The sequence below is a fragment of the Acomys minous genome, assembly GCF_964271855.1.
Source record: "Acomys minous genome assembly, chromosome: 1".
Lineage (NCBI taxonomy): Eukaryota > Metazoa > Chordata > Mammalia > Rodentia > Muridae > Acomys > Acomys minous.
Window position 1 is genome coordinate 166,933,333 of NC_140483.1, and position 25,182 is coordinate 166,958,514.

General features: G+C 38.0%; 1 protein-coding gene across 23 annotated transcripts in view; it reads right to left on the bottom strand.

Moving 5' to 3' along the window:
• The window catches only part of PTPRD (protein tyrosine phosphatase receptor type D), a 2,167,047-nt gene that overhangs the window by 274,794 nt on the left and 1,867,071 nt on the right, over positions 1 to 25,182 (bottom strand). For all 23 annotated transcript variants that reach the window (XM_084785035.1, XM_084785038.1, XM_084785037.1 and 20 more), the window contains 2 exons: positions 21,682 to 21,827; positions 18,573 to 18,714 (listed from right to left, as the gene is read on the bottom strand). In XM_084785035.1, coding sequence (XP_084641161.1) covers positions 18,573 to 18,714; positions 21,682 to 21,827 — 288 coding nt within the window. The remainder of the gene's footprint in view (positions 1 to 18,572; positions 18,715 to 21,681; positions 21,828 to 25,182) is intronic.

Consider the following 25,182-nt stretch of genomic DNA (forward strand, 5'->3'; position numbering starts at 1 on the left):
AACATAGTGAAGACAGAAGGGACAAAGACTATATGTGTGTTGTATGCATGTGTGTTGAGTTGAGGTGTATGTGTGTGTCTGTGTGCGCGCACGCACGCGCCTGTGTACAACCTGCTGAGTTTGTTCAGTTACTGGAAATATGTATGATATTAAGGCTGACTACTTGGTGTTGAATAATCAATTAGAGGGTACCTCCATGAGAGAAAACCACATCTCTCAACCCCATCAGAATTTTCCTTCCACATTAGCATGTGGCTATTTCATAATGAAACATGGGAGATGAACAGAAAACTCTACATTTAAAATGTCTACCACACAAACTTCATGCCTTCCATTTTCACTAATATGTAACACTTCACCTTACAGGAGTGATATCTGGTACCCCTTCACAAAGTTTGAGGCTGCTTATGACAGAACAGAGTCTCAAAACCGAAGACAATCATCCTTCACCTCACATTCTCTAAAACAGTGAATAAAGAATGACCAGATGGGAGGGTGTACTGTGGGATACGATTAACACATCTGTTACTATGAACAGTATTTCTAAAAATTGTTTTCTTATCAAGCAAGTTTTTCCCTGTGAAGTCCAAAACCTTATTCATAAAGTTGAATGACATTCATGTATAAAGCCTGTCTTTGCAGCTTATGTCATATACAAAGGCACCTTCAATGAGAATTAGACACCCACTGTTATTATGGGGACCTACTTAGGCAATTCTTTTCTTTAAATTTTATTTAAGTAATTTATTCAGATTACATCTAAGTTGTTATGCCCTCACCTGTATCTTCCCGTTCCCCCCTCCTTCCCTCTTTCATCCTATTCCCCTCCCCTAGGTCTGTGACAGAAGGGGACCTCCTCCCCCACCATATGATTGCAGCCGATCAGGTCTCATCCTGGTAGCCTGCTTACTCTTCCTCTGAGTGCCACTAGGTCTCCCAAACAAGGGGAAGTAGTCAAATAGGGGCACCAGAATTTATGTCAGAGTCACTCCTTGCTCTCCACACAACTGTGGAGAATGTGCTGTCCATTGGCTAGATCCAGACAGGGGTTCTAGGTTACTGCATGCAATGTCCTTGATTGGTACAGTAGTTTGAGCACACACCCTGGGTCCAGATCCACCAGTGTTAATGGTCCTCTTGTAGGTTTCTAGGACCCTCTGGATCCTTCTATTTCCCCATTCTTCCTTACTTCACTCACCTGGAGTCCCAATAGGAAGTCCCAGTATCTATCCCAATCTCCTGCTAAGAGAAGACTTTCAGGGGACATCTCTGTTAGAGTAGTGTCCAATTATAAGTGAGCATATACCATGTGTATCTTTCTGGGTCTGGGTTAACTCACTCAGGATGATCATTTCTCGTTCCATCTATTTGTCTGCAAATTTCAGGATTGCCTTGTTTTTAATAGCTGAGTAGTATTCCATCATGTAAAGGTACCACAGTTTCTTTGTCCATTCTTTGACTGAGGGACATCTAGGTTGTTTCTAGGTGCTGACTGTTATGAATAAGGCTGCTATGAATGTGGTTAAGCATATATCCTTGTTCTATTCTTAAACATGTGGACTTTGAGTTACTATGGCTAAAAATCCTAACAATTCTTCTGTGATAAAGTCTTCTGAGAGCTTGTGTCCTCTGTGTTGCCGAGACAAGCTCCCCAAGTCCATGTGAAGCTCATTCAGAACTCCAGATCTAACACAACCAACTCCTCAATAGGGGTTTTGCTCATACTGGTCTAACTGGAGATAATCACTGTAAATAATTGCCACCTCTTCTACCATTCAAATGACTCATGCTTACTCAATTTTATATAACTTTTTTTGTACATGGTGTACATTTTCACCTGGTCTCTCTGGATGAAAGACAGATACACATTTCCAGCTGGCATATACCAAAACAAACTAACAGTTCATAAATTGTAAGTGTGTCATGGAATGTGCAACCAATCGATGACAATTACCTAAGACACTTGGGGAAAGAATTCAAAGAAGGGAAAGAGGATGAAAGGAGTGATGATGCCTTCCAGGTGCCTTGGAGCTGTTTCTAGGAAGCACCCATCTTACAATCACATGAACAGAATCAGCAGAGGATTTTTGTACTCTTCTGGAGAAGGAACTTTTGTATCGTGTTAGAAAAATATCTGGTGGCTACTAATTAACAGTGTGCACAGACTGGACGTAAGAGATTATGTGTTTCTAGTTCCTAATAATCAGTCTACAAAAGACTTTAAATATATAGCTAAGACTATTCCAAATTATAACCTTTATAGAAGTAGATGGTATTAACCAACATTTGAGTGTCTACACAGTATCCATGCCTAAAAATGAGAACATTGTCATGGACTATCTAGATACAAGTCTTCCCTCCAGGATCAGCAATATTGATATCACTTCTAAGTAAGAACAAACTAAACTACTTTGTTCTTTATTCTTACTCCCTTAATTCTACAAATTTCACAAATGGCTTAAATTAAAATAATAGGTTCTTTGGATCATTGAAATAATTAAATGCTCAATGGCCAGTCTTTCATAAGAATAGGTACTTCTTGCCTGGTAGTGGTGGCAAATACCTTCAAACACAGCACCCAGGGGGGCAGAGGCAGTCAGGTATCTGAGTTCAAGGCCAGCCTGGTCTATAGCACAGGTTTGAGAACAGCCAGGGCTACACAGAGAAAACCTGTCTCAACAAAACAAAACAAAACAAGGCATTTCTGTATGTGTATCCCAGTGTATATATAAAACTGTAAGATCTATTTCTTTTTCTGACTCTTGTGAAAGCTGTCACTAAATTGCACATATATCTAAAATGGCAATTTTGACAGAAAACAACTGAAATAGAAAATCACTAACTGGAGAACCAAAGATGTATCTTCTGTTTTTCTTTTTTAAACTAACTTTGAAATGAAGAGGTTGTCCCACTTAAAGGCCTTGGTTTTAAATTGCCATTTCTTTTTACGCCCAATTAAATTGTCAGTATAATGAAGAATTGTCCAACTGAGTCAAACTGTGAGGATCTTCTCATTGCAGCTTTCTGCAGTCTTAATTTCCAGATGCTTCTGCCTAAAATAAGAATTTAACATTGGCTTCTCAACAGTAAGACTGTAAGGTTTGTACCACTGCAATTCATGACAGATACAGGAAGAAAACTAAACCCCCAAATCATGGAATACAAAAACAATAACAAAACAGACAAGCAACAGCAACAACAGCAACAACAACAACAACAGCAAACCCTCTATTATAACAGCAAATTATTTGGCTTGGCTATTGAGGAACATAATATATACCCCCGGTCTCTAATAAATATTAAATAACAACTTTTAATGAGCTCAGCAAGCTTAGCAATTGACAGCATTTAAAAGAACACACAAACCTTACTCTGTCCTGCCTATCTACCTGAAAATTTTCTCTAATAAAGCCACAAATATTGTCTAACCATTTTTTGCAACACAAGATTACCAGTCAATCAGAGGTTTCAGTGAGGAAGTCAGAGGGTCACAAATCTATCACAGCAAAATTTCCAATTTTGCAGTGCCCACAGGGATCTTTTCACTTCTTGTGGCTCTCTGAAAAAAGTATTCTCCTTTTAAACATTCATTTAAAAGTTAATAGTTAAGTGTATGTATGTAGGCATCAGACCATGATGTTTTGAAGTATAATTGTGGTATGATGGAATCTGATTAATATATACATTATCACAAAGTTAGCATTTTTTGTAGAAAAGATGGTATATTTTATATACTTTTCAAGAAAAAGTACAAAATAAAAGAGAATGAAATAAACTATTTCAGACCTCCTCAAATGATTGTTACTAATTAAAATTGTATATATGTTGGCCAATATGTTCATAACTTTCTCCCATCCCAGCCACTGGTAACGATCAATCTACTTATTATTCCTATGAGGTAGACTTTTCTACGTTCTACATGAGTGACATACTGAATTGTCTTTCTATACCTCATCTGTCAACTTGCTACAGATAATAAAAAAGTAGTTGCATAAATAGAATAACAGTCAAATATACTTTGTGAAGTTACATTGTTTGTTTGTGTGTGTGTGTGTGTGTGTGTGTGTGTGTGTGTGTGTGTGTGTGTATGCGCACTTTTTGTAAGCTTATAAGTGCAGGAACTCATGAAGCCAGAAGAGGGCATCATTAGGTCTTCTGAAGCTAGAATTACAGACAGTTGTGGGACATCATGTGGATGCCAGGAATCAATCTACAAGAATACTAAGTGTTCTTGACCACTGAGCTACCTCTGCATAACAATCAAATATATCTTTCAAACAAATTTTAATTAGTGTTTATATCCATGTTTGTTTAAATGGTAACTTAGGAATGTATTTCCCTCTTCATAACCATCAAAGTCTTTCATCCCATAATATCACAAGGTTTATTTCAAGGTTTGCTTTCTTCTCTACCAGAAGGAAAAACTAAAGATGAGGTAAAATATCCTAGGAGCAATTCAAGGGACTCTTTGATTTTAGCTAAACCACTTTTCACATTCCTCCATCCTTTTAATGGGAATGAGGAAAAAAAGCTAGGAAAAAAAAAACCAATGTCTATCTATCCTTGTATCTTATGTGTGATATCACATCAACATTAACTATACATTACCATTAACACAACTACAACACGGAATCAGATGACAGCAAGAAGCAGAAAAGAGAGGAAAGGATCTGAGGTCAAGAAAGTTGGGTGCCTTAAACTGAGTCTGATCAAGAGTCTCTGAATGTCAGTGTTCTTCTGTACACTGCAACTGGATTCTCCTCTCTTGAAGAGAGAAATCCTTTTCCCAGCCCCCTATAGGACATCAATATCACTGAACTTTATATAAAGGAGAATCAGGAAATAAAATCCACACCTCCAAACTCCTGCTGAGTGATTGCTAACCTCTGGGATTCTTTCATTTTGTCATCACTTATTGTTCTTCTTTTGCCTTCAATAACATGGAAACCTTGAACATGCAAGAAGGGACAAAAGTATTTGAACACAGTATCTCAAGAAATTTTAAATATTCATTTTATAGTGAATCATATAAGGAAGTAGTTCCAACTACTTCTGCCACTTGGATAACACAACAGTAATTCACAGAAAATAGCTTAACAATTAATTAGGTAAGTTATAACAATGCCATAAATTTCATGAAGGCATTGTATGAATTCACAGCATTTTGGTAAAAAAAATACATTTTGCATCAACTGACCTTTTATAGTAGGAAAAATTTTAATTACCAGATAAGAGCAGGTGAATGGAGAAATGTGTAATGTTCTGTCTGAAAGAAGTCAATGTTTACTGCCTATACAGAATTAGCCGAAAAACAGAGGGGGGCGACATCAAGGCTAAAGCATTTGCTGGAAATTTAGGGATCCAGGATCATCAACAGGCACAGACTCCCGAGGAAAGATGTGAGACTCTTATCCAGAAGTTTCACAGTCTGTCACAGCAAACACAGTGTGGCTTTTCTGTCACTTGGTCCAATGACAGTGGCAGAAGCAGATTTTGTAACATCTAACCCTGAGAAAACTTTGGGAGACTATTTTATTGATTCTTACATCTACAAACTTTACAAAATCTTATAGCTGTTGGGGACTAGGACAGTGGGTAAGACAACGGGATGACACGTAAGCTGCTGCTTAGCTTAATTAATTTGCATGCAGACAGCCAGGCATGATCAAAACATACCACAACCATTTCCATCATAAAGCTGTAGGTAGGCATATTTAAAAAAATCTTAATTTTCACATTATCATAGCCAGATATTAACCATGTTGGTAGGGAATTAAGAAAACATTATCCCAAAACCTAGTCCTAATGAGGCAAATTGCTAATCCAATGAGATAGTACTTAATGTTTTTCACAGCTCTTTGCAGAGACTTTAAAGTAAATCATTAAGCAGATGAACATTGGGAACATTGTGGAAGAGTGTGAGGAAGGAAAGAAGAAAGCTGAGGGGGCAAGAATTACATAGGAAGACCAACAGTGCCAACTGCAATCTTGCAGAGACTGAACTGCCACAAAAGGACCATGCATGAACTGGACCTAGGCCCCCTACACATATGTACCCAATGTGCAGCTGGGTCTTCATGTGGGTCCCCTAGAAAAGGAAGCGGGGGAGGGGCTGTCTCCTTCAGGCTCTGTAGCATGCTTTTTTGGTCACTTCACCCTGGCAGGGCTGCCTAGCCAGGTCATTGGGATAGAGGAAGTGCTCAGTCCTGATGGGGCTGGATGTGTTGGGACAGGTGGGGTGGTAAGGGCTCCGCTTTTTTGAGATGTGGATGAGAGGGGTTAGGTGGAAGAGAGAGGGAAGGGGACCAGGAATAGAAGAGGAAGGGCACTACAAAGGGGACAGAAAGTGAACAACAACAACAACAAAATTCCCAATCATTTGACTCTCAGTGAATCCTTCTACCCAGAAGATAGTGGAAGAATTCTGTTTGCAAGCTGAGAGAATTTCAATTACCATAGATCTAGTGAAAGTTAACTCAATTAATATATCTTTGCAACAAAGAGCAATGTTACCCACAGTAAGTCAGCTATAGCACATGTGGGCACTTACAATGGGCTTGATAGTAACTGCCAATGTGGATCTAATATGCTAACACACAATGATGTGCTTAGAACCCTTAGGAATTAGGGTCCTAATTCAGGGCATTAGGCCTTAAGAGTAATATATGCAAGTGTTTGTTGCTTTGGAGTATATGGTAATGGATTTTTCTTAAGGGTTAAAACATTTATGTCATTTTAAATGAATACTTTATTATCAAAATCAATTTTGCTTAATGAAGTCTTCCGAGAGAAGACACTTTAAGATGTCTTATTAGTACATATTAAGACCACCTCACACTTTATTGTGTACTTTGACATCTCTAAGTAGAGCAAAAGGGGAAACAAAAAACCCTAAGTGCGCTAACAAAATCTTTTACTATAAGTTGGAAGAGAAACAAATGGAAATATTTCTTTTTGAGACAGTATCATGCCTGAAAGTCACTATATAGACCAGGCTGGATCTGTCTGCCTCTGCCTCCCAAATGTGTTCCATCTACCATGCTAGGGTGAAAGATTTCCTTTAATGTAATTACTTAATTTTTACTACATCATATCTTCACACTATCCTAGCAAAGTAGATTCTAGGTATACCTACTTTTTTTCCTCCTAGAATATTTTTACTCCACAGGAACTGGTTGAGCTTAACTTTTCTGCCACTTGAGGCTTCATAAGTCAAACATGTCTTCTGTTTCAGCAAACCTTGCTATGACACTGATAAAATGCTCAGGAGCTGTTCAGAAGGGCAGAAAGCAAGTACCCCGTTGAAAGGTGTGAACTGGACTGTGGGGAGAGCACGGTTCTTTAAGAAGGGCAGCACAGCGTGCAACAGTGTTCTCACTTCAACCAACATCACAAGCAGCACGTCAGGAAATTGATTTGCCTTGAAGGCAGACAGATTTACGTCTTTTCTTGAATAGTTCAAGCATTTAGAACAGTCCTGGGCACAAAGAGTCAACACCGCTAAGTGAACAAATTTACTAGAGACTATAAATGCCGCCTCACAAGCTGCCTGGGTGTCACTGCAATATGAGGCAGATCCTCTCATTCTTCCCATTTGATAGATAAAATAGGTGAAGCCTCAGAAGGTTAAGAACAGTGCACCCAGCCAAAGAGCCAAGAATAAAGGCAAAGTTGTGATCTAGGTTTGTGTATTTGCAGAACCTAAAATCATAAATTTACTTTCAATAATGTCTTGTACCACATTGGTAAGAGAAATAAATTTAAAAATTAAACACTCTTTTTGTGTCTGTATGTGTGTAGGAGTGAGGATGTGTTAAGGTTGTGTGTGAGGGGGTTGGTCTATATGAACCTGGGTGCACACATGTCATGGCACACGCATGGAGAACAGAGGACAAACTCTAGTATCAGGCCTTACCTTTCTGCTTGTTGGAGGCTGGGTCTCTTTACTGTTTTATTACGTCTTAAAATATCCAGTAATCCTGGCCAAGAGCTTCTGGGAATCCACTTGTCTCTCTCTCACATCTCCCCACGGCATCATTGAGATTATAAGTGCTAGGGCTTCATATCTGCCTTTTACATGGGCTCTGGGTATTTGACCTCGGGTCCTCATACTTGCATGTCAAGCATTTTTACCCAAAGTATCTCTTTTCTACTAGCTCATTAAATGTGGAAACAATGCCTTAACATATTCCCTTCCGTCTACAATGTATCATTAATGATAGATACTGCATTTTTCAAGAAAAAATATAGAATTTGAAGGTACATGCGTAGAACTGCAAAACATTATACTGAATGACATAATCTAGACCTGTAAAGACAAAAGTCACATGTTCCCACTTGCATGTAAATCCTAGCATTGAGTCTTCACATTTATGTGTTTATAATGGCATCACTGCAGGAAACAGGAAACTAGAAAAGGGTCACTGTTGGGAGGTGGTGGGAGAGAATCTTAAACTACAGAGCATAGTTGAATACAGTCGAAGTGATAAATAGTGGGAATGTAGGGAAAGTATGGGAGGTAAGGCAGAAGAAAGGTTAAGGCAATGGACAATTAACACTAAGGATAACTCACAAAGAACTATGGAAACTCATTAAATATATGTATTTTTCATATAAAAATTTTAATTGGAATTACCCTGCATAGGAGATATTGCTCTTACCAGAAGCCATAGGTTTGAAAATAAATCACAGTGATAGGCATGGGTGATTTTCCCTCTGGTTGTTGGTAAGTGGTGTTTCTGAGAACCCCCAAACAACACAGACTATTGCTGTTCTTTCAAGTGGCCACCAGAACCTGATGACAGAACCCATTGCTGAAGACACTACAGACTGCAGTGAGAGAACATGGAGAAGTCAAGTTAGTTCTGACTGGGAAGCTTCTTCCCTGGTCTTTAGCTTCTATAGTAGCAGAGGATGTTAGGAAGGCTTCTGTGGGGGAAAAGCCATCAAAAGTCTTACCTATCTGTGTATCTTGCCAGCTACTATAATGGTCAGCTTATGACATATGTTCATGAGTGTTAACAGAAGCAGAAATGTTGGTGGAATATCTGACTGCTTTCCGACTGGATTTAAGGCATAGTAGTACAGGATGCCTTAAATACAAGGGGAGACATGTAAACATGGCCAAGAATCTATGAGTGTGTTCAGAGGTTCTAGATTTGAATCTACTCCTATCATTCTGCTAAATAAAAAACATTGCATGCTACATTATTATCTCTATACTCACACATTAGTGCATCTCTCCAACCTCACTGGGGAAGGGTCTTTGGGCAGTAGAAAATGGTGACTGCCAAAAACTCACAAATGGTCAAAGTACAAAAAGGTGTTTGGAGAACTCATCTAAAGATGAGATATCTATATAACATTCCCTCCTGGCAAGGCTCAGAGATAATTGTAAATGAGGGATGGGATAGTTGTAGAAGACAGAGGTCAGGGAGAATCAGACTAAAGCAATGTTTTCTGGACATGGCTGGACAACTGTACCTATGAACTCATAACTGCACAGGACCTGCATAAGGTCAAGCCAGTCAACGTTCCCAACCTGGAAGGGGCAATAAATTAGAAGCCTCCCCACCTGAGGAGCTGTGTGCAGTGGATGGAAACTGGGGAGAGACGTACATTTTCTTTAAAGACGTGGCTCAAGGTAGATCAACTATGCAGCAGTGAGTGATATATACCCACATGATCATCTACACAGGCATAACAAATTGGAATGAGTGGCTTATAGAGACAGGAAGGTGTTGTGTAGTCAGGAGGAGGAGTGAAGGGTTAAATATAAAACTGATAAGATTTTTAAAAACCAAAATAAGTAAATTTAAATGAGGTTTTATTATCCGTGCCCAACATGGAAAATGATACATAGACAGTGACACAATACATAAATGTTTGAGTCTTCGTCCATCTTATTTCCATGTGACAAGCTGATTTTTAATCCACTGGTTAAAAAACATATTTTAAGAGACAGGAAAACTGCTTTTCCAGGATTCTTGACATTCACTGGGTCATGAGCCCTACACTGTTCCAGAGGCTGCACATAGAGCTACACTGGTAGAGTGGAGCTCAGCATTGAAGTAAGGGAACCAACATTTTTGGAACTTTTATATTCAATTCAGTAAGCCACATGCCCACAGACAAGCAATTCATTTCTCACAATAACTCTAAAAGGTGTAAAAATGTCACATTTAGAAATGTGTGAAGAGCGTGGCTGAACCTATGGAGTTAAGAAGCAGGGGCATGCTCATGTGAACTCTTGTCAGGTATAAGTAAAAAGCACAAGAGTGCTCCTGTGCCTCCTTGTCTCACTCCGTCTTACTTTCCCTCAACCTTGATTCTGTGATTCCTTTCCATAATCCACAACCCACCTTAGGCAAGAAAATAATCACCATTTTGTCTACATTAGGAAAAGTGTGCTGCTCATGCCCAAACTATCACTGACGTATGTATGATGCTAGATCTCTCTGTCATTGTGTGTATTCACTCAGAGAGCACATTCCGGGTGCCCAGGAAATTCTGAAATATGTCTAAGCCACAGGAAAAAATAATAGTGCTCACACACACAAAAAGATTATAAAATTTAAAAACACGTGTCAATAAAATGTGTGTACAATTATATATATATATATATATATATATATATATATATATACCTTATAAACAAAACATTTATTCATGTGCATATACGTGTGTCTACAATCACATATACCACATAAACAAAATATTTATTCATATGTATATGTATGTACAAATATCTTATTCACAGAGGTTTTTAATTACATAATATATAAATATGAAAAATAACAGAGATGTTTATTAAAACCAATAATTTTTATAACCTATTACACCACTACTGTATTTGTATCCAGTTGCCTGATTCATGCCCCATCTCTGGTTAGCTGTTAAAGTGCACAGATGCATGAACAGTCAAATCCAGGCAGTGTGCAAGGGCAAAACACACACTTTCAAACCAATAATATTAAGTATGTGTACCACACTTCATTCTTTTATTTTATGTCGTTTTCCTAAGACATAGATTCTGAGTCCTCCCTCAGTCTCCCTAGGGCACTGTTCCTCCCTCAGGCAATCCAAGGCTGGATCACAAGTGTGTGCCACCATTATAACATGAAAAAGGAAGGATTCCTTCTGTGAAAATACAAGACATAGTCAGATGTACAACCTGATCTTAGACAACATTAAGTGCACTATATGTATGACCAAAAAAGGTTAACTATTAAAAAGTCCACGATGCTAATGTTGCCAGTCATACATATTTAATGCAAAAACAAAGTTTATCTTTCAAGGATAAAGTCTAAAATATTGAAAGGGAGGACATGAAAGTTTTAAGATATTAAAGAACACATAGCTTAATTTTAAAGGTCATACTTAAGAACATTTTGATTTTTTTTGTTACCATCTTTAATAAAATATTTTAAACACAGAGGCCCACAACTGGACAATGTGCAGAGAGTGAGACACTATGGAGAACTCACTCCTATGTGGGATACCCTCATCAAACTTCTCCCCTTAAAGCTCAGCAATCTTTGAGGAAGTGGAGGTAGAAAGATAGTAAGACCCACAGGTAATGGATGACACCAAGGAAACAGCATCTTCTAGGAACAATAGGCTGGTGTACATAGGAGTTCACAGAGACTAGGGCAGTGCATATAAGACTTGCACAGGTTCAAGAGAGATGGGGTTATAGCACTGAAAGGGGTAAATGGAACCCTGAGGTACCCTCACTAACCAAGAAGCTACATGCAATTGATATGAGCTGGCACTGGAAACATCAGTCTTCTCCAGTGGAGTGTAACTGGGTATCTCAAGCATGCTACAGGATTCCTTGTCCAACACAAAATGAACTCATTACTATCTTTGTAGAATTGTTGGTTCATTTTTTTGTTGTTGTTGTTGTTTGGCCATATTATTTTCTTATTGTATTTGACATGTTTGTTTTTCTGTAATGTGGGAGCTTTTGGGTTTTCTTGGGCTTTTTGTTTTTTTGTTTTTTCCTTTCTTTTTCAAGGAAAGAGGAAACACAACCAAGTTTGGTGAACAGAGAGGTAGGGAGGATCTGGGAAGAACTGTGGGATGGAAAACATGATCAAAATACATTGTATGCAAAAAATGTTCCTGTAAAAAAATAAAATAAGTTAAGAATACTGGGGTATACTTCATAACTTAATTTAGTGTGTCAATGTAGGTATTAATTCACAAGTTGTTCATGTGCCATTGTGTGTGTGTGAGCATGTGTGCTCATGATACAGGAGTGTGGTATATGTATATGTACGGGCCAAGTTACATGACTGTATGTCCACACACACAGAGGCCCTGTTGTATCACTATCTGCTTTATTCCTTCAGTGCTGGATCTCTCACTGAACCCAGAAGTAGGCTGCTGGCCTGGAAGACACAACAAGCCTCCTGTCTCACTCCCCCTGGCACCTGGCTCTTTACATGACTGCTGGTATCTAAACTCAAGTGTTCCTGTTTATACAAGAAGTGCTCTTACCCACTGAGCCATCTCTCCAGTTCCTCATTGTTTTTTAATGGGATAAAATAAGTTGCTTGCTCTTCTAAGGAAATAAGTAATTAGGACTCCGATAATTAAGCATGAGATAAGGTATTTGGTATATCTGTGCCTCACATCCCCATAAATTATGCATGAACAACTTTTAAAGCTGCATCTTAATTAGTATCTTGAAGTAAAACTAATTTCAAGAGCCATGATATTGAAAATTTAAAAATCATCCCAATTTTATTAGTGAACACTAGCTAAATATCCAGCTTTAAAGTATAAATATTAAGTAAAACTGACCATGAACTGTCGAGTTCTGCAGTAAGTTCCTTTGCAAATTTCAACAGACCGAGATGGCCTCTTTTGCCTTCATCATATTGTTCCTAATTTACATAGATCAATCACCTAAGCCAGTTGTCTTATAAAGGAATTATTCTACTCCAGTTTGAACTACTGTAGCCATCACTGACAGCTTACTTTGGGTATTAACTTGCATAGGCCACAGATTGCCCGGCTATTTCCTCAAATATTTTTGGCAATGGTGTTTTGGGTAAGGTTAACTTGTAACTTAGGATACCAAGTAAAATAAACTGTTTTCCCTTTCAGAAGTGGTAGCACTAAACAAAAATGAGTAACCATTCCACAAAGGAAGAACTTGTTTCTGCCTGTAACCCAGCCTGTATACCAGAACACACAACCTGAAGCGTCTTCTCTTCCTGGGTCTTGAGGCTTTCTAGCTGTGGAACTAACAATGTGCCACCCCGTCCTCTAGGGTACCAGCTTGTCAACACACCTAGCAGATCTTTGGACTTGTCAGTCTCATTAATCATGCTAACTAACATCAAGATCCCTTGCAACTGGGATTTCTGTTGACAATGCTGGTTATCTTTCTCTGCAATACCTTGACTGACACTCCACTGATGTTTTCTACCAGTAGGTAGTCATTTCTTACAAACATAAGCTCTCTATAGTTAACATTCTTTCACACTAGTTGTGTCTGATAGAATTCTACTCTCCAAGCTTTTCCACTCAGTTCTCTCCCATCCCATAATGCATCCATGTAAATAGTATTTAACACACCCTGCATTTTCATGACATTTATGATCATCTGTAGACTTGTCTGTTGAGATAATAAGCATCAGATTAGCTCCCAAAGGCCATAGCTATATGACTCAAAATTAATGATCTTAGGTTCTGTAGATGTTGTTTTCTCAAATCATGAACAAAATAACAGATACTATGACATCTCATTTTCTTTTAGCTCAACACTGCCACAGTCTCTTTAAGTCAATCTTTAGCAAGCACTCCTATGGCTTTTATATTCGTTTTAAAATCATTAAACATATTATTTTACTGTGAGGTCAAGAGAAGAAAATTGTTCTTACTTGAAGGTAATGATTTATAATGCCATTTGTTCTCTCTTTAAAGGCATGATCTTGGTATGGAGGAAAAAGTAACGATGATTTCAAGGAAGAAGCATAGACCATCCACACAGTAGTCATGATGCACATAGGTACAAGCAAACAGGGACAGCCCCTGAAGTTGTATACACATCACCTGAGAAGATTCTTACTGGGGACCTCCCAGCATTGTTTAAAGGGGCTCCTTTCTGCCTTTGTGATAGGGATTAGAAGATCTTATATTTAAGTCCTAAAGATCATACTACTGAAAGTCAACAGTTCCTCTCTCCATAACCCAGCTTTGCCCACTGCCACTTCTTTCTAGCAGGCGGGCAGCATGATACAGAAACATGTTATCATTTTGTTATCAATTTATTCCAAGCACTCCACTATTTCATAAGCTTTTTCAAGTAGTCTTCCCTCCGTACCGTAATTGTCAGCAAGTTTGTTCTGTGCTGGCCACCCTTCCTTTTGTTTCAGTCTTTCATAAAAATCCTTTTGTGTGACAGTCAAGCAGCTGTGCTTTGTTCTTTAATGTTCCTAGCCCGGATCCCCAGCCGAGATCACTTTATAACATAAACGGCAAAGTACCATTTTCACAGCAGGGACAACTGTGTTCATCTTCAAAAAGAGGCATTAATAAAATGAGCCTGTAATGAACATGCTAATTCTGATCGCAGGCTAGTGCACAAAGGCAGAGGCTCCACTGCCACCTCCCTGAATGATGGTAAAAGTTGTTCACGTTCCTTTTTTCTTAACAACAGCTATAATGGCTTATTTTTTTTTTAAACAGACATATTATGCAAACATCTCTCCCCGTTTTACAATGCAATGCTGCCTCGTCTCATCCAAACTGCTCACTGTGTTTTACTATCTCAGTAACAGTCACCTTCGGGGAACACGCTTTTTCCATCTTGTAAGAACTGACGTCCTGAATGAGGCATGTCACTGAATCACAGAACAGCAGCTGAGAAGGCAGCTGACTGCTAGGGTCCCCAAGCTAAGGCTTCTCTGTACAAATGAGGTAAAAAAGAGACGGGAATAGCATAACTAAGAGCCCGTGGGGGAGCTCAAACGACCAGAGCCTGGGCATTAGTACCCCACATAGTCTAACACCTAAAGGTGACCAAATACAGTAGCATACAAAAAGTATCACAAACTAAACTCTATTTGTTAAGCTGTGTCTTGGATTTGGCCTGGTAACATACTAGACAGCAGCTGTACTCAGCTTGTCTTCTGTGAAAAGCCAGTTTCCTGTGAGCAGATGAGGAAAGCAATGTGATATTTACCATGCTTATTTGTAGTGATGCTAGTGGTGGTTTGAGGGGTGACACTATTTGCATAGGGACAATGTCTGGACACAATCCACTAATTTAAAAAAATGTCTATTTTGTGTTGCTAGTTTGAATGAAAGTGTATTTCCAGACTGCCTCCCTCCTAAAAAACCCAAGCTTAAGAAACATGCACAATATTTAGGCATATTTAAAAAAAAAAAGAATGACTCAATTACTCTAGAACTTCCTTTTAGAAAAATGAAATTTTGTGAGCAAGAAGAAAAGATTCTTGACCCCTTTCCTCTAGCCCCAAAGCATCAGACAGTCTTGATTTTTCAGTAGTGAGAAGAGGCTCCACATAGCGTCATTGCTTCTGCACAGCAGCTGATAACACACATCAGTAGAATGCGCTCACTCAGAGTTTCATTATATATATTTCTATGTTTCCCCGCAGATATCAGGCAAACCTCACAGGCAATCAAGTCAGCATCCAGAGGACCAATTTAATCTGGACGGCAATTCCTACACCTAAGATGTACTTTCTGGTCCCATGCATGCACCAACCTACAATTCTAATATTTAATCCCTTGTCCTCAGCAGTGTTCCACGGTGGATAAGCCTCAGTCCTCCCTAGGCTCTCAGTGATCCCTGCAGCCTTCACTTGCAGTCTTCTCAGGAGGAACTATACACATACAACAATCATGCAAAGCCTCCTTAAGAGACAGGTTACTTTACTAGGGCATGTATGTGCCTTGCTTCCACAACCACAGAAACTGAAAGCAGTAATAGTAATAAAAGAATCTGAATTGCCACAATCCATGTCCACGTCCCTTTCCAGCAATTACACATACAAGATGTATGTATAAATATCCAGTATCTCATCCTAGGGAATGGTCAGCCTTGAGCTTTAAGGTGTCTGTCCTGTGAAAATGGCTTTTGAGAATCAGGGCAATTTTTAAAATCTACTGTGGAAAAGTGTCCCTGAAATGCTCCTTCAGTGCACATGGGTGGTCAGGGGTATTATTGCAATGTCTTCTGCATTTAGCCACACAGGTCAGACATTTGAATATCCAATTACTTAGCTTCTCACAGAGCCTGTTTGAAATAAATGAGTGCTCTCCATCCATCCTACTTAGACAAAAGCCATCATGACGGTTGGCACATTTTTGGCATTTGTCAGCAAAGTGGGAAGGAAATAAATGACCCATGTAGCTGAAACAGGCCCATGTTGAGGGCCACTGGACAGCAAGTGTAAAGTTGTCTCGATCTCCTACAGAGTGAGAACACTTGAATATCTGCCAACATGACTCGCAAGAGAAAGTAAACTCAAGCCCGGCAGAAGGCCCATTAGCTTTGACACAGACACATTCACCTCCCTAACTTTTTCTAATGTTCGAAGCCCATAAACACTAGTTTATTGCTGGTGTATTATTAAAAGACTGAGTCTAGTTATCTAAGAAAGGAGGGCTAACTATCTTAGTAGAATCATGTATTTTCATCCAAATGAGCAACATACGACAAATAGTCATGGAGAAGGTCAAGATCATATTGAAGTTACCAAATGTATTTGTTGACACAGTGATGAACTATTTAAATCAGAGGAGACAGGAAATAGGAAAACATAAATACCTGTGAATTTCTAAAGAAAATAATACTTTCTGCCAATATTTTGTCAATAGCTTCATGAAACAGAGAAAGATCAAGTCAAGCAAATGCCACATACCATTTCCTTTGCAGAAATTCAAAGGCTGAGATGATGAAAAAACCAAAGTTCCTAATTAACTTTATTTTATTTTAGCTTTATAATACACTTTTTACCTACTAGAAGAATAAATGGTTTTTGGAAATTTACAAGAATATCACAGATGAGTCTTAGTTCTACTCAGGTATGGGTGTGTGAAGACTGAACATAGCTCCCAGCCTGGTTACATTCTGAACATACACATACAGATTTACATAATCTAGATGTCCCATAGCACGGGCATATCACCTATACACATGGATGAAAGTTTATTATCTGATTATAATAACTGTCTACATTATTTTATTTCTATTGTGGTAGATTTGATTCTTCTTTTTATCTTTTCAGATATTTTAAATATTTTTTAAGGTTTAAAAAAATCCATGTGTGTTGTTTCTTGTGAGCCCAAAGACGTACAACATTTATTCTGATTGTTTGAGCTTAATTGTGGGCTTAAATTAGCTGGAATTCTTTAGAATTTGAGTACATAAGGGTTAATCTGCAAGGGGCATGTTTTCGGAAGTACAGATGCTTTCATGATCTCTTGTTCCTTAATTTGGGACTCAATTTTCAACACAGCTTTTGGCCTAAACTTCTGGGCTTGGAGAACAGCAGTATAGGATAGGGCCAGAAGCCTCCCTTTCACAGAGAGCTTACACTCAGGGTTCCTTTCCCATGCATGTGTACTGCCAGAGAGTTGAAACTCTAGTGCTGAACTATATCATCCCTGCAGCTCTTGTCCTGGCTTCTCTGTTCATAATGGTCTGTTCTCTGGGGATTGCCATCTTACAATCCCTAGACATTTCTCTTACTCATTTAATTTGGTTTCAAATTTTGCCATAAGTGTGTTTAAAAAAGTCTATTGGTCCATGTTCTGCAAACAATTCTGAAGCATAAAACAAGAGAACAGTATAACAGAGAAAGAGAAAGATGAGTACAAACGTTGCCTGCCATAATAATGTTATCTACTAGCTCCCCAGGTAGGTGACTCAGGAATCAGGACAAGAAGTATAGTAATGGGCCACCTTTTACATAGCGGCACTGTCATGGTAAAGAAACTGTAGAAAACAGGCACACTGCAGGTCACCCCATGCTTTATCAGGCTGCCTAGGCAACACAGTGAAGGAGAAAGGGATCCACCATCACGTTCTATTCACCGATAGCTATCAGCTCAAAAAACAACTGAAATGAATTACATTTGACATGAAGATATGCATATCTTATCTTTTTTTTCAATCATTTTAGGGAAAACAGCTCACCTTTACAAGAGAGAGCTTCTTTAATTCTGTAACGGTCAGTGTCAACTGGTGTAGTAGGTATAAGAAAAGAGCAGCATTAGGCATTACAAACAAGACCTGGCACAAGGAACGCTACCAAAGGAGCAAGCCATATATTTCCCTGTCTGGATATCATTACCAAAATCAAAATGGCTTTCCACTGTTACTTTCTTTTCCTGACGAGCATTCCTACAAGAACCAAGAAGACCTCCGCTGTTGGATCCACATTTGGCACATTCCGACTTTTTACCAATCTCTTTTCTCTTATGATCATACCACAGCACGGGTCTCTGAACAGTCCTATAAAAGAACACTTGCCATGTAGAAATGATGCAATGATACAAGAGCAACCTTGATCTTGAGCACTTACCACGTAAAACTGTGAGTCTGGTGGACACACTTATTTCTCCCACATTATTCGAGGCCACACATTCATAAATGGCCTCATCCCGTGGAGTCCTTAAGGGCTGTATTCTTAGAACTGATCCAGATCCATCGTCAAATTCTATTACCTATTAGAGGAAACAATAGCTGTCACAGGTGTTGTTACAATCATCTGCCTCTCAGCTAAACTTCTCAGCACAGTAGTGAGCTAGCCATTAGGCTCTGAATAGACTAGGCATCATTCTGTTAGAGCACTGAATTCTAATAGACTGGTAAAGCAGAGCATTTGATCGAATTTATATTCCTTGTACCAAACAAAAGGAAGACATAAAACTACTAATACACAAGTATAGATTTCTAGTCTCTACTAAAACCCACCATGATTTCCTCCTTAACATATCTCAAGCTTAGTAATTACCTAAGTAGACCATAGCTGTGAGGGATAAACTTCAGTTACTCACTTTGGCAACACGTGTGCTTATGTGGACCCGTTTATAGCTTAATGCTTATCACCACAAATATTTATGTCAGTTTAAAGGGTCTTGTTCTTAACAATATATATGGTCGAACCATGAAGAGAAACTGCATAAATCTAGTACTTAGGCAGCCAACAAGGGAGCCAGCCCAAAGCCTGGCAGCATGCATTAATTTTGTCACAAATCATTGCAGTACTTGTTCCAGCTTAGCATTTTCTGCCTTTTTATGGCCTCCTTCCCACGAAATGGAGGCTTGCCTCACCAGCCCAAAAATCAATGCACTAAGCTCCAATCCTGAATTCACTGTTGTTGTGAGCTCCACTGGGAAAGAGAAGAGCCACCCTGGTGGCCGGGGTACTAACAGAAGCTAAAATAACAGCGTATAATCTGCAAACCACATTGATGGTATGTATAGCCAGCAGCCAGGAGCAACACCTTGCCATCACATGATTTCTTCTAGCAGCCACTTTACCGTATCACTGTGCTTTTGCAGTATTGCCATGTGCCTTGACTGCAAATAAACTGAGACTTTCTATCAAATCCAGTTATGAGTGGCTTAATCCTAGGTTCTGAATGCATGCATACATAGAAAGGAGATTAAATATTTTAATTGTATTCACTTTAATTCCTTTATGTATTCCATTTTAATTGTAAACTCAGAGATACTCAAAATGGTTAATTTCTCAAAACACTACTATATATTTTCAACTCAATTAAGCACACATTTTAAAAGGAATCTAACATATATCTAAGAGACAAAAGTTCCAGTTACTAAAATCTTTCTCAAATATTGTATAATCTTATGGAAAGTTATTTGAGTATACTGGTTTAATATAGAAAAATGCATGCACATCATTAATATAAATTTCAATTTCAATTAATTTTACATTAAATTTAATAATATATTCATATTCCCTAAACATTTTGAATATTGAATCTTTCTTATGTTGTCATGTATTAAAAACCAGTACTTTAATTCCCACTTTGAAAGACTATTTAGTATGTAGCAACCAATGCATGCTTACCATGTGTGCCGGTCACCATATTTGGCACTGACAGCAGCAGGAAAACTAGTCTTAGGTGTATGAGTTGTGGCATGTGTGTGTGTGTGTCTACATGTGTAGAATAGCAATTTGGTAAGATTTTTCAGCCCCAAGCTAGGCATCACTTCATGTATCTGCTTTATATAAAATAATTTTCCCTAAATTTGTTTATATGATTTCCATTAACAAGTATGTACAACAATCTCGTTCTTTGACATATATAGTCCTATCAATCATTTTGACAAAATTCATTTAGAAGATCACTGTCAATAGCAAGCATATTAAAGAACACTCCTCTTGACAAAAAAAAAGTGTTTTTAACTATAAAAAGGGGGGAAAAGGTTCTTAGACCCCAAATTCATGCACAACACATCAGTTTGCATGTGGTATAGAAAGTTCCTTGATGATATTTTAAGACAAATTTAAACAACTGTATTTTAAATTCAAGTATTTAAAAAATAAAGTTTATGTCTAAATTTGTAAGACTATAGGTTATGATTTGAAGTACAAATTTTAAATCTCACTGCTATCACTAATCATAACTTTTATGAATGTAACTCCTCACCCTGATACACTCTGAACAATGACGACACAGTATTCTGGGTTTTTAATTGTGATATTACTTTTCATCAGAGACTGATATCAGTTTTCCATAAACTCACTTAGAAAATCAGCCAAAAAGAAATAAATTTTTTATAGTCTAAGCTAGCTCAGGAGTGTTAGTGTCCCCTAAAAGGCACAGTACACTCTGTGCGTTCTCGTGAGTGAGTGTGATGTGCATCTGAATGAACACATTTCTAAACCACACACTTCCTCCCAAGATGGAAAGGACAGCATCATTGTGCACTTTTTCCTGAAGGAAGAAAACAGTCTCCAGCAGATTTCCCACATAACTACTCTGCTTGGCTTGGTTCTTTTACATGGTGCTTTACACTAAAACACTGAACTGAATTTCTTATTCTTGTGTGCAGGATTAGACATTGATCTTTGCCGTTCTTAATCCACTCCTCTGACTTCTGGTAACAGAGACTGAAATCCCCTTCCTGAAAAACAATCCTAAAGATTGGACATAACTGATAGCACTCTCAACAACACTTGAGTTCTGCTGAGCATAAACTAGTTGACATCATTTACTTGTCCACATAGAGTGTTCAGATGGAGCCATGTATCCCTGAGGGAGATGGAAACTTCTAGAAAGACACACATTTTTTATGTGTCCTTTGGACTTGGGAAGGTGAGGGGATGAGATTCTAACTTGTAATCTAAAGAGGAAACAATCTGAAGATGAGACTAACAAATAGAACCTAGAAACTTTATGCCTACTACTTGCAATGGAGACCAGAAACTTAGACATGCACTCTACAAAATCCCTAGCCCCTAATCAAGGCCTTACACACATGAATATAAAACTCAGCTACTGTCATGACCACATGCTCAATTCTAGAAAGACTTTGGGTTACAGTGCTCATTGCAGGTGACATAACTATGACAACTCAGTGCTTGTGACACCTCATATTAGAGCAGAGAGAGAAAAGATGCGTTCTTCCCCAGAGAAACAGAACAATGGACCTAATACCTCAAATCTCTGGTTGCTGACTTTCTTTCCTTTTTTGTTCCAGACAATTTTAGGTCTTGGGTCCCCTGTAGCTTGACAAATGAAAGATGCAACTCCGCCAGAGACCCCTGTCTGATCAACCGGAGTTCGTGTAAACCTGGGAGGTGCTGAAATAAGAAGAAATAAACACCGCGATTAGCAGGAATAGTAAAATACAGACTATGACCCGATTACACTGTTCCCTTCACAGTACACCGCCTCATCCACAGTATACACATGGGAAGGTGAAAAAATGAGGCACCCACCACCTTCTGCTATGGAGGGTAACTTTGTGGTCAAGGTCTGTTATTTCTTAGTGCTTTCATTGCTGAAATGTGAATTAAGGCAGAGATCCAATAACATCCAAAAAGCAACATCACACATTAATTTTTATTACCGCTATTTAAAAATCCAATTTGTCCTCTGTAACAAAAAGCTCATCAATCAAAGTGAGTAAAATTCCAGCACTTTGCTTTGATGTCACTATCAGGAGGCTGCCAGAAAGCAGCACTGCCATGGCCAGGCTATTAAAATTAGTGGCATTTAAGGGAAGTTCTAGGAAATTGTAAAGAGACAAGAAATATAGCCTAGAATTAGAAGGCACAGCAGGAAACAGGAAGGGGGGAAATGCCATGGAAATTTCACACATTGTCTTACAACTTAGCTCTTCATTTTGTAGAAAAAGAAGTAAGGAGAAGCTTCCCAAGTCACATGGAAAGGGAGATTATTACAGGAGACCAACTTAAGGTTAGTAAAGAAGAAAGAATGGAAAGTAGTATTTTCATTGTTTCTCTGCCTTCCTATCTTTGTTACACACCTGTATAATATTTAAATGGTTCTACTTTGATTAGTGGATATGCAATGTCTGTCTCTGTATGTATACGTGTACCTGAAGAGGCTAGAAAAGCATCAGATATCATAGGGCTGGAGTTACAGGTGTGGGCCACAAGACACGAGAACTGGTCCAGCAGCAAGAGTTTTTTGGTTTTTTTTGTTTTTGTTTTTGTTTGTTTGTTTTGTTTTTTTACTATGCACCCATCTCACCTTTCTCAATATTTTAGATTTGCAAGTCTTATATTTAAAAATGTATTAAAGTGAAGAACACTTATGTTTCCATTTTCCTTTGTCTTTTCTTTTATTCCCTGTTATAGATCTTGTCACTTAATGTTCTTTAGTGGTATCACAGACAACAGCTATAAGTACTTCTAGTTAACATTTAATTTTAATGTAATTTTCAAAGTCTAGGACAAAATATTTTTAAAAACCTAACAGAAACATTGTGTCTTATTTGTTCATTGCTACCATCAGTCATATTTTCCCCTGATGTGTTGTAATCCCCGACATGTTCTTACGTCGTCTGGTTTTTCTTCAGACAGGAAAATAAGATAGATACCCCTTTGAAATCCACTGTTATTTGACAAATGATGATGTTGACAGGTAGGTACAGGTTTTTCAGTAGGTAGGTGGGTAGGTAGGTAGCTGGGTATGTATGTAAATAGATATTGATAGATAGATGGTAGATAGATGAATAGATAGATATAGAGATGTAGAGAGATAGGCAGGCAGACAGACACATGACATGATAGATGGATACATATATAGATACATAGGTAGATGATAGAGATACATATATGATAAATGATAGATAGATAGATAGATAGATAGATAGATAGATAGATAGATAGATAGATAGATGATACAGGATATGATAGATAGGCAGGTTGAGGCATTGGAGGAAAAATTCACATAGCTTTACAGTTTCTTCACTGTCGAGGGCATGAGATAGAAATAAATTATTTTGCAGATATTATTTCAATTTTGATGGTTCCTGTCTAATTATATCATTATTCAAACGGAGGAGTTCAGAAAAAAGCAAAAAACAGAAGCGTCTTTACAATCTAGTCATAGGAAGTGACTCTTCTCATTAGCAAATTCAAATACGACAGAAATACAAGGACCCAGGCACGATTGTGTTCAGAAAAATTAGGAGTAAATATGGACTCTACAAACCCTGTTCTGTATCACATGCTGTAGCACCGTGGATAGAAATCCAAATGAGATCATTACAATAAGCAGTGGGAAATACTTAAAATAATTTGAAATTGACTAAGAGTAAGGAGTATTTTAAAAGAAAACTAATGATGACAATTTTCTGAAAACAAACATGGAATTACAAGTTTTCTTATTTATCTTTCCACCATTTTAAGGAAAGTAAACTGAAATATATATTCCCTTTTCAGTACCTAATAAAAACAAATTCAGAGAAGAATCTCATCTATAAAACATAATTATTAATGAAAAAGTCTAGTGATTATTGCTGAGAAACAAAGCCTATTGCTTTGCTATATTAAATGTTTTAGAGGTTAATACAGTTATGAAAAACACAACAAAGAATTATTGTCAAAATAGGTGGATTATTTTCAAGACAGTAAGTTAGCTTGAGAGTTATTATGTTTTTAAGTACATTTATTTTATTACACATGTATTAAACAAACTACATACAGCAGGGAGAACCATGTGACAATCATGAGTTCTGTAAATGTTACATTCATAGTGGTTTGGCTGTTTATATTTGTCCAGCTTGAAGTAAATGTCTTTCCTATCTTGTTGGGTCTAAATTTCTGAATGAAATTCAGTATCTATCCTATCTAAACTCTAATAACTTAACATCTTTATCTTGATCTAAAAAGATCTTATTCCCTAATCAACTAAACTTGACTGTAAAACTATACTATCTGGCTTTCAGTGCCCCTCAGAGACTTGAGAAGGAATAAAAGTTAAATTTCTAAGTGAACCAGCAATGCAGGTTAGCAACTTCCAAAATGAACAAATTGACTTAGAGGGTTTACTGCCTGAACAGTCACCCAACATTATCTATAATGCTGGAGACTCGTCTTCAGCTTTCTTGTCCAATATCTCTGTCAGATTTATTTGCAGGGCAGGAACTACTGAGGACTTGCTTATCCTGTCTTGGCAGAGTGCAGTGTCAATTCTACCTGCATCTAAGCTGCCCATTTTTAGGCAGAATTCTGTTTGTGGCAGGAATGAGGACATTTTGTCCAGTGGCTGGTTTGCCACATTTGAAGCCACCTCCATAAGGAGGCTCTTTGATGCTCATCATCTTCTTTGGGGTCAGTTGGGTATTGTCAGGAGTTAATTTGTCTTGTCAAAGAAATTTAGAATTATAAGAACACCTTTAAATGCCATATTCTGTGTGTCTCTGAGGCTTTTGAAGACCTTATTCAACTATTTTACCTCATATATCGATAGAGTCATATCTATTTGTTAGACTTAGGATATATATTCTTGTGCTAAAATCTGACAAGTATTTAATGTTTTGAGAAATTATGTTTTCAGAACAAAATAACTGGACACAAATGCTGGATCAGACCTGACAGAATTCATTCCTCTCAGCATGAGGGACACTAACATGCTGCATCCTCCTAGCTCCAGCCCCAGATGACTCTGTTGCTGTTACCCATC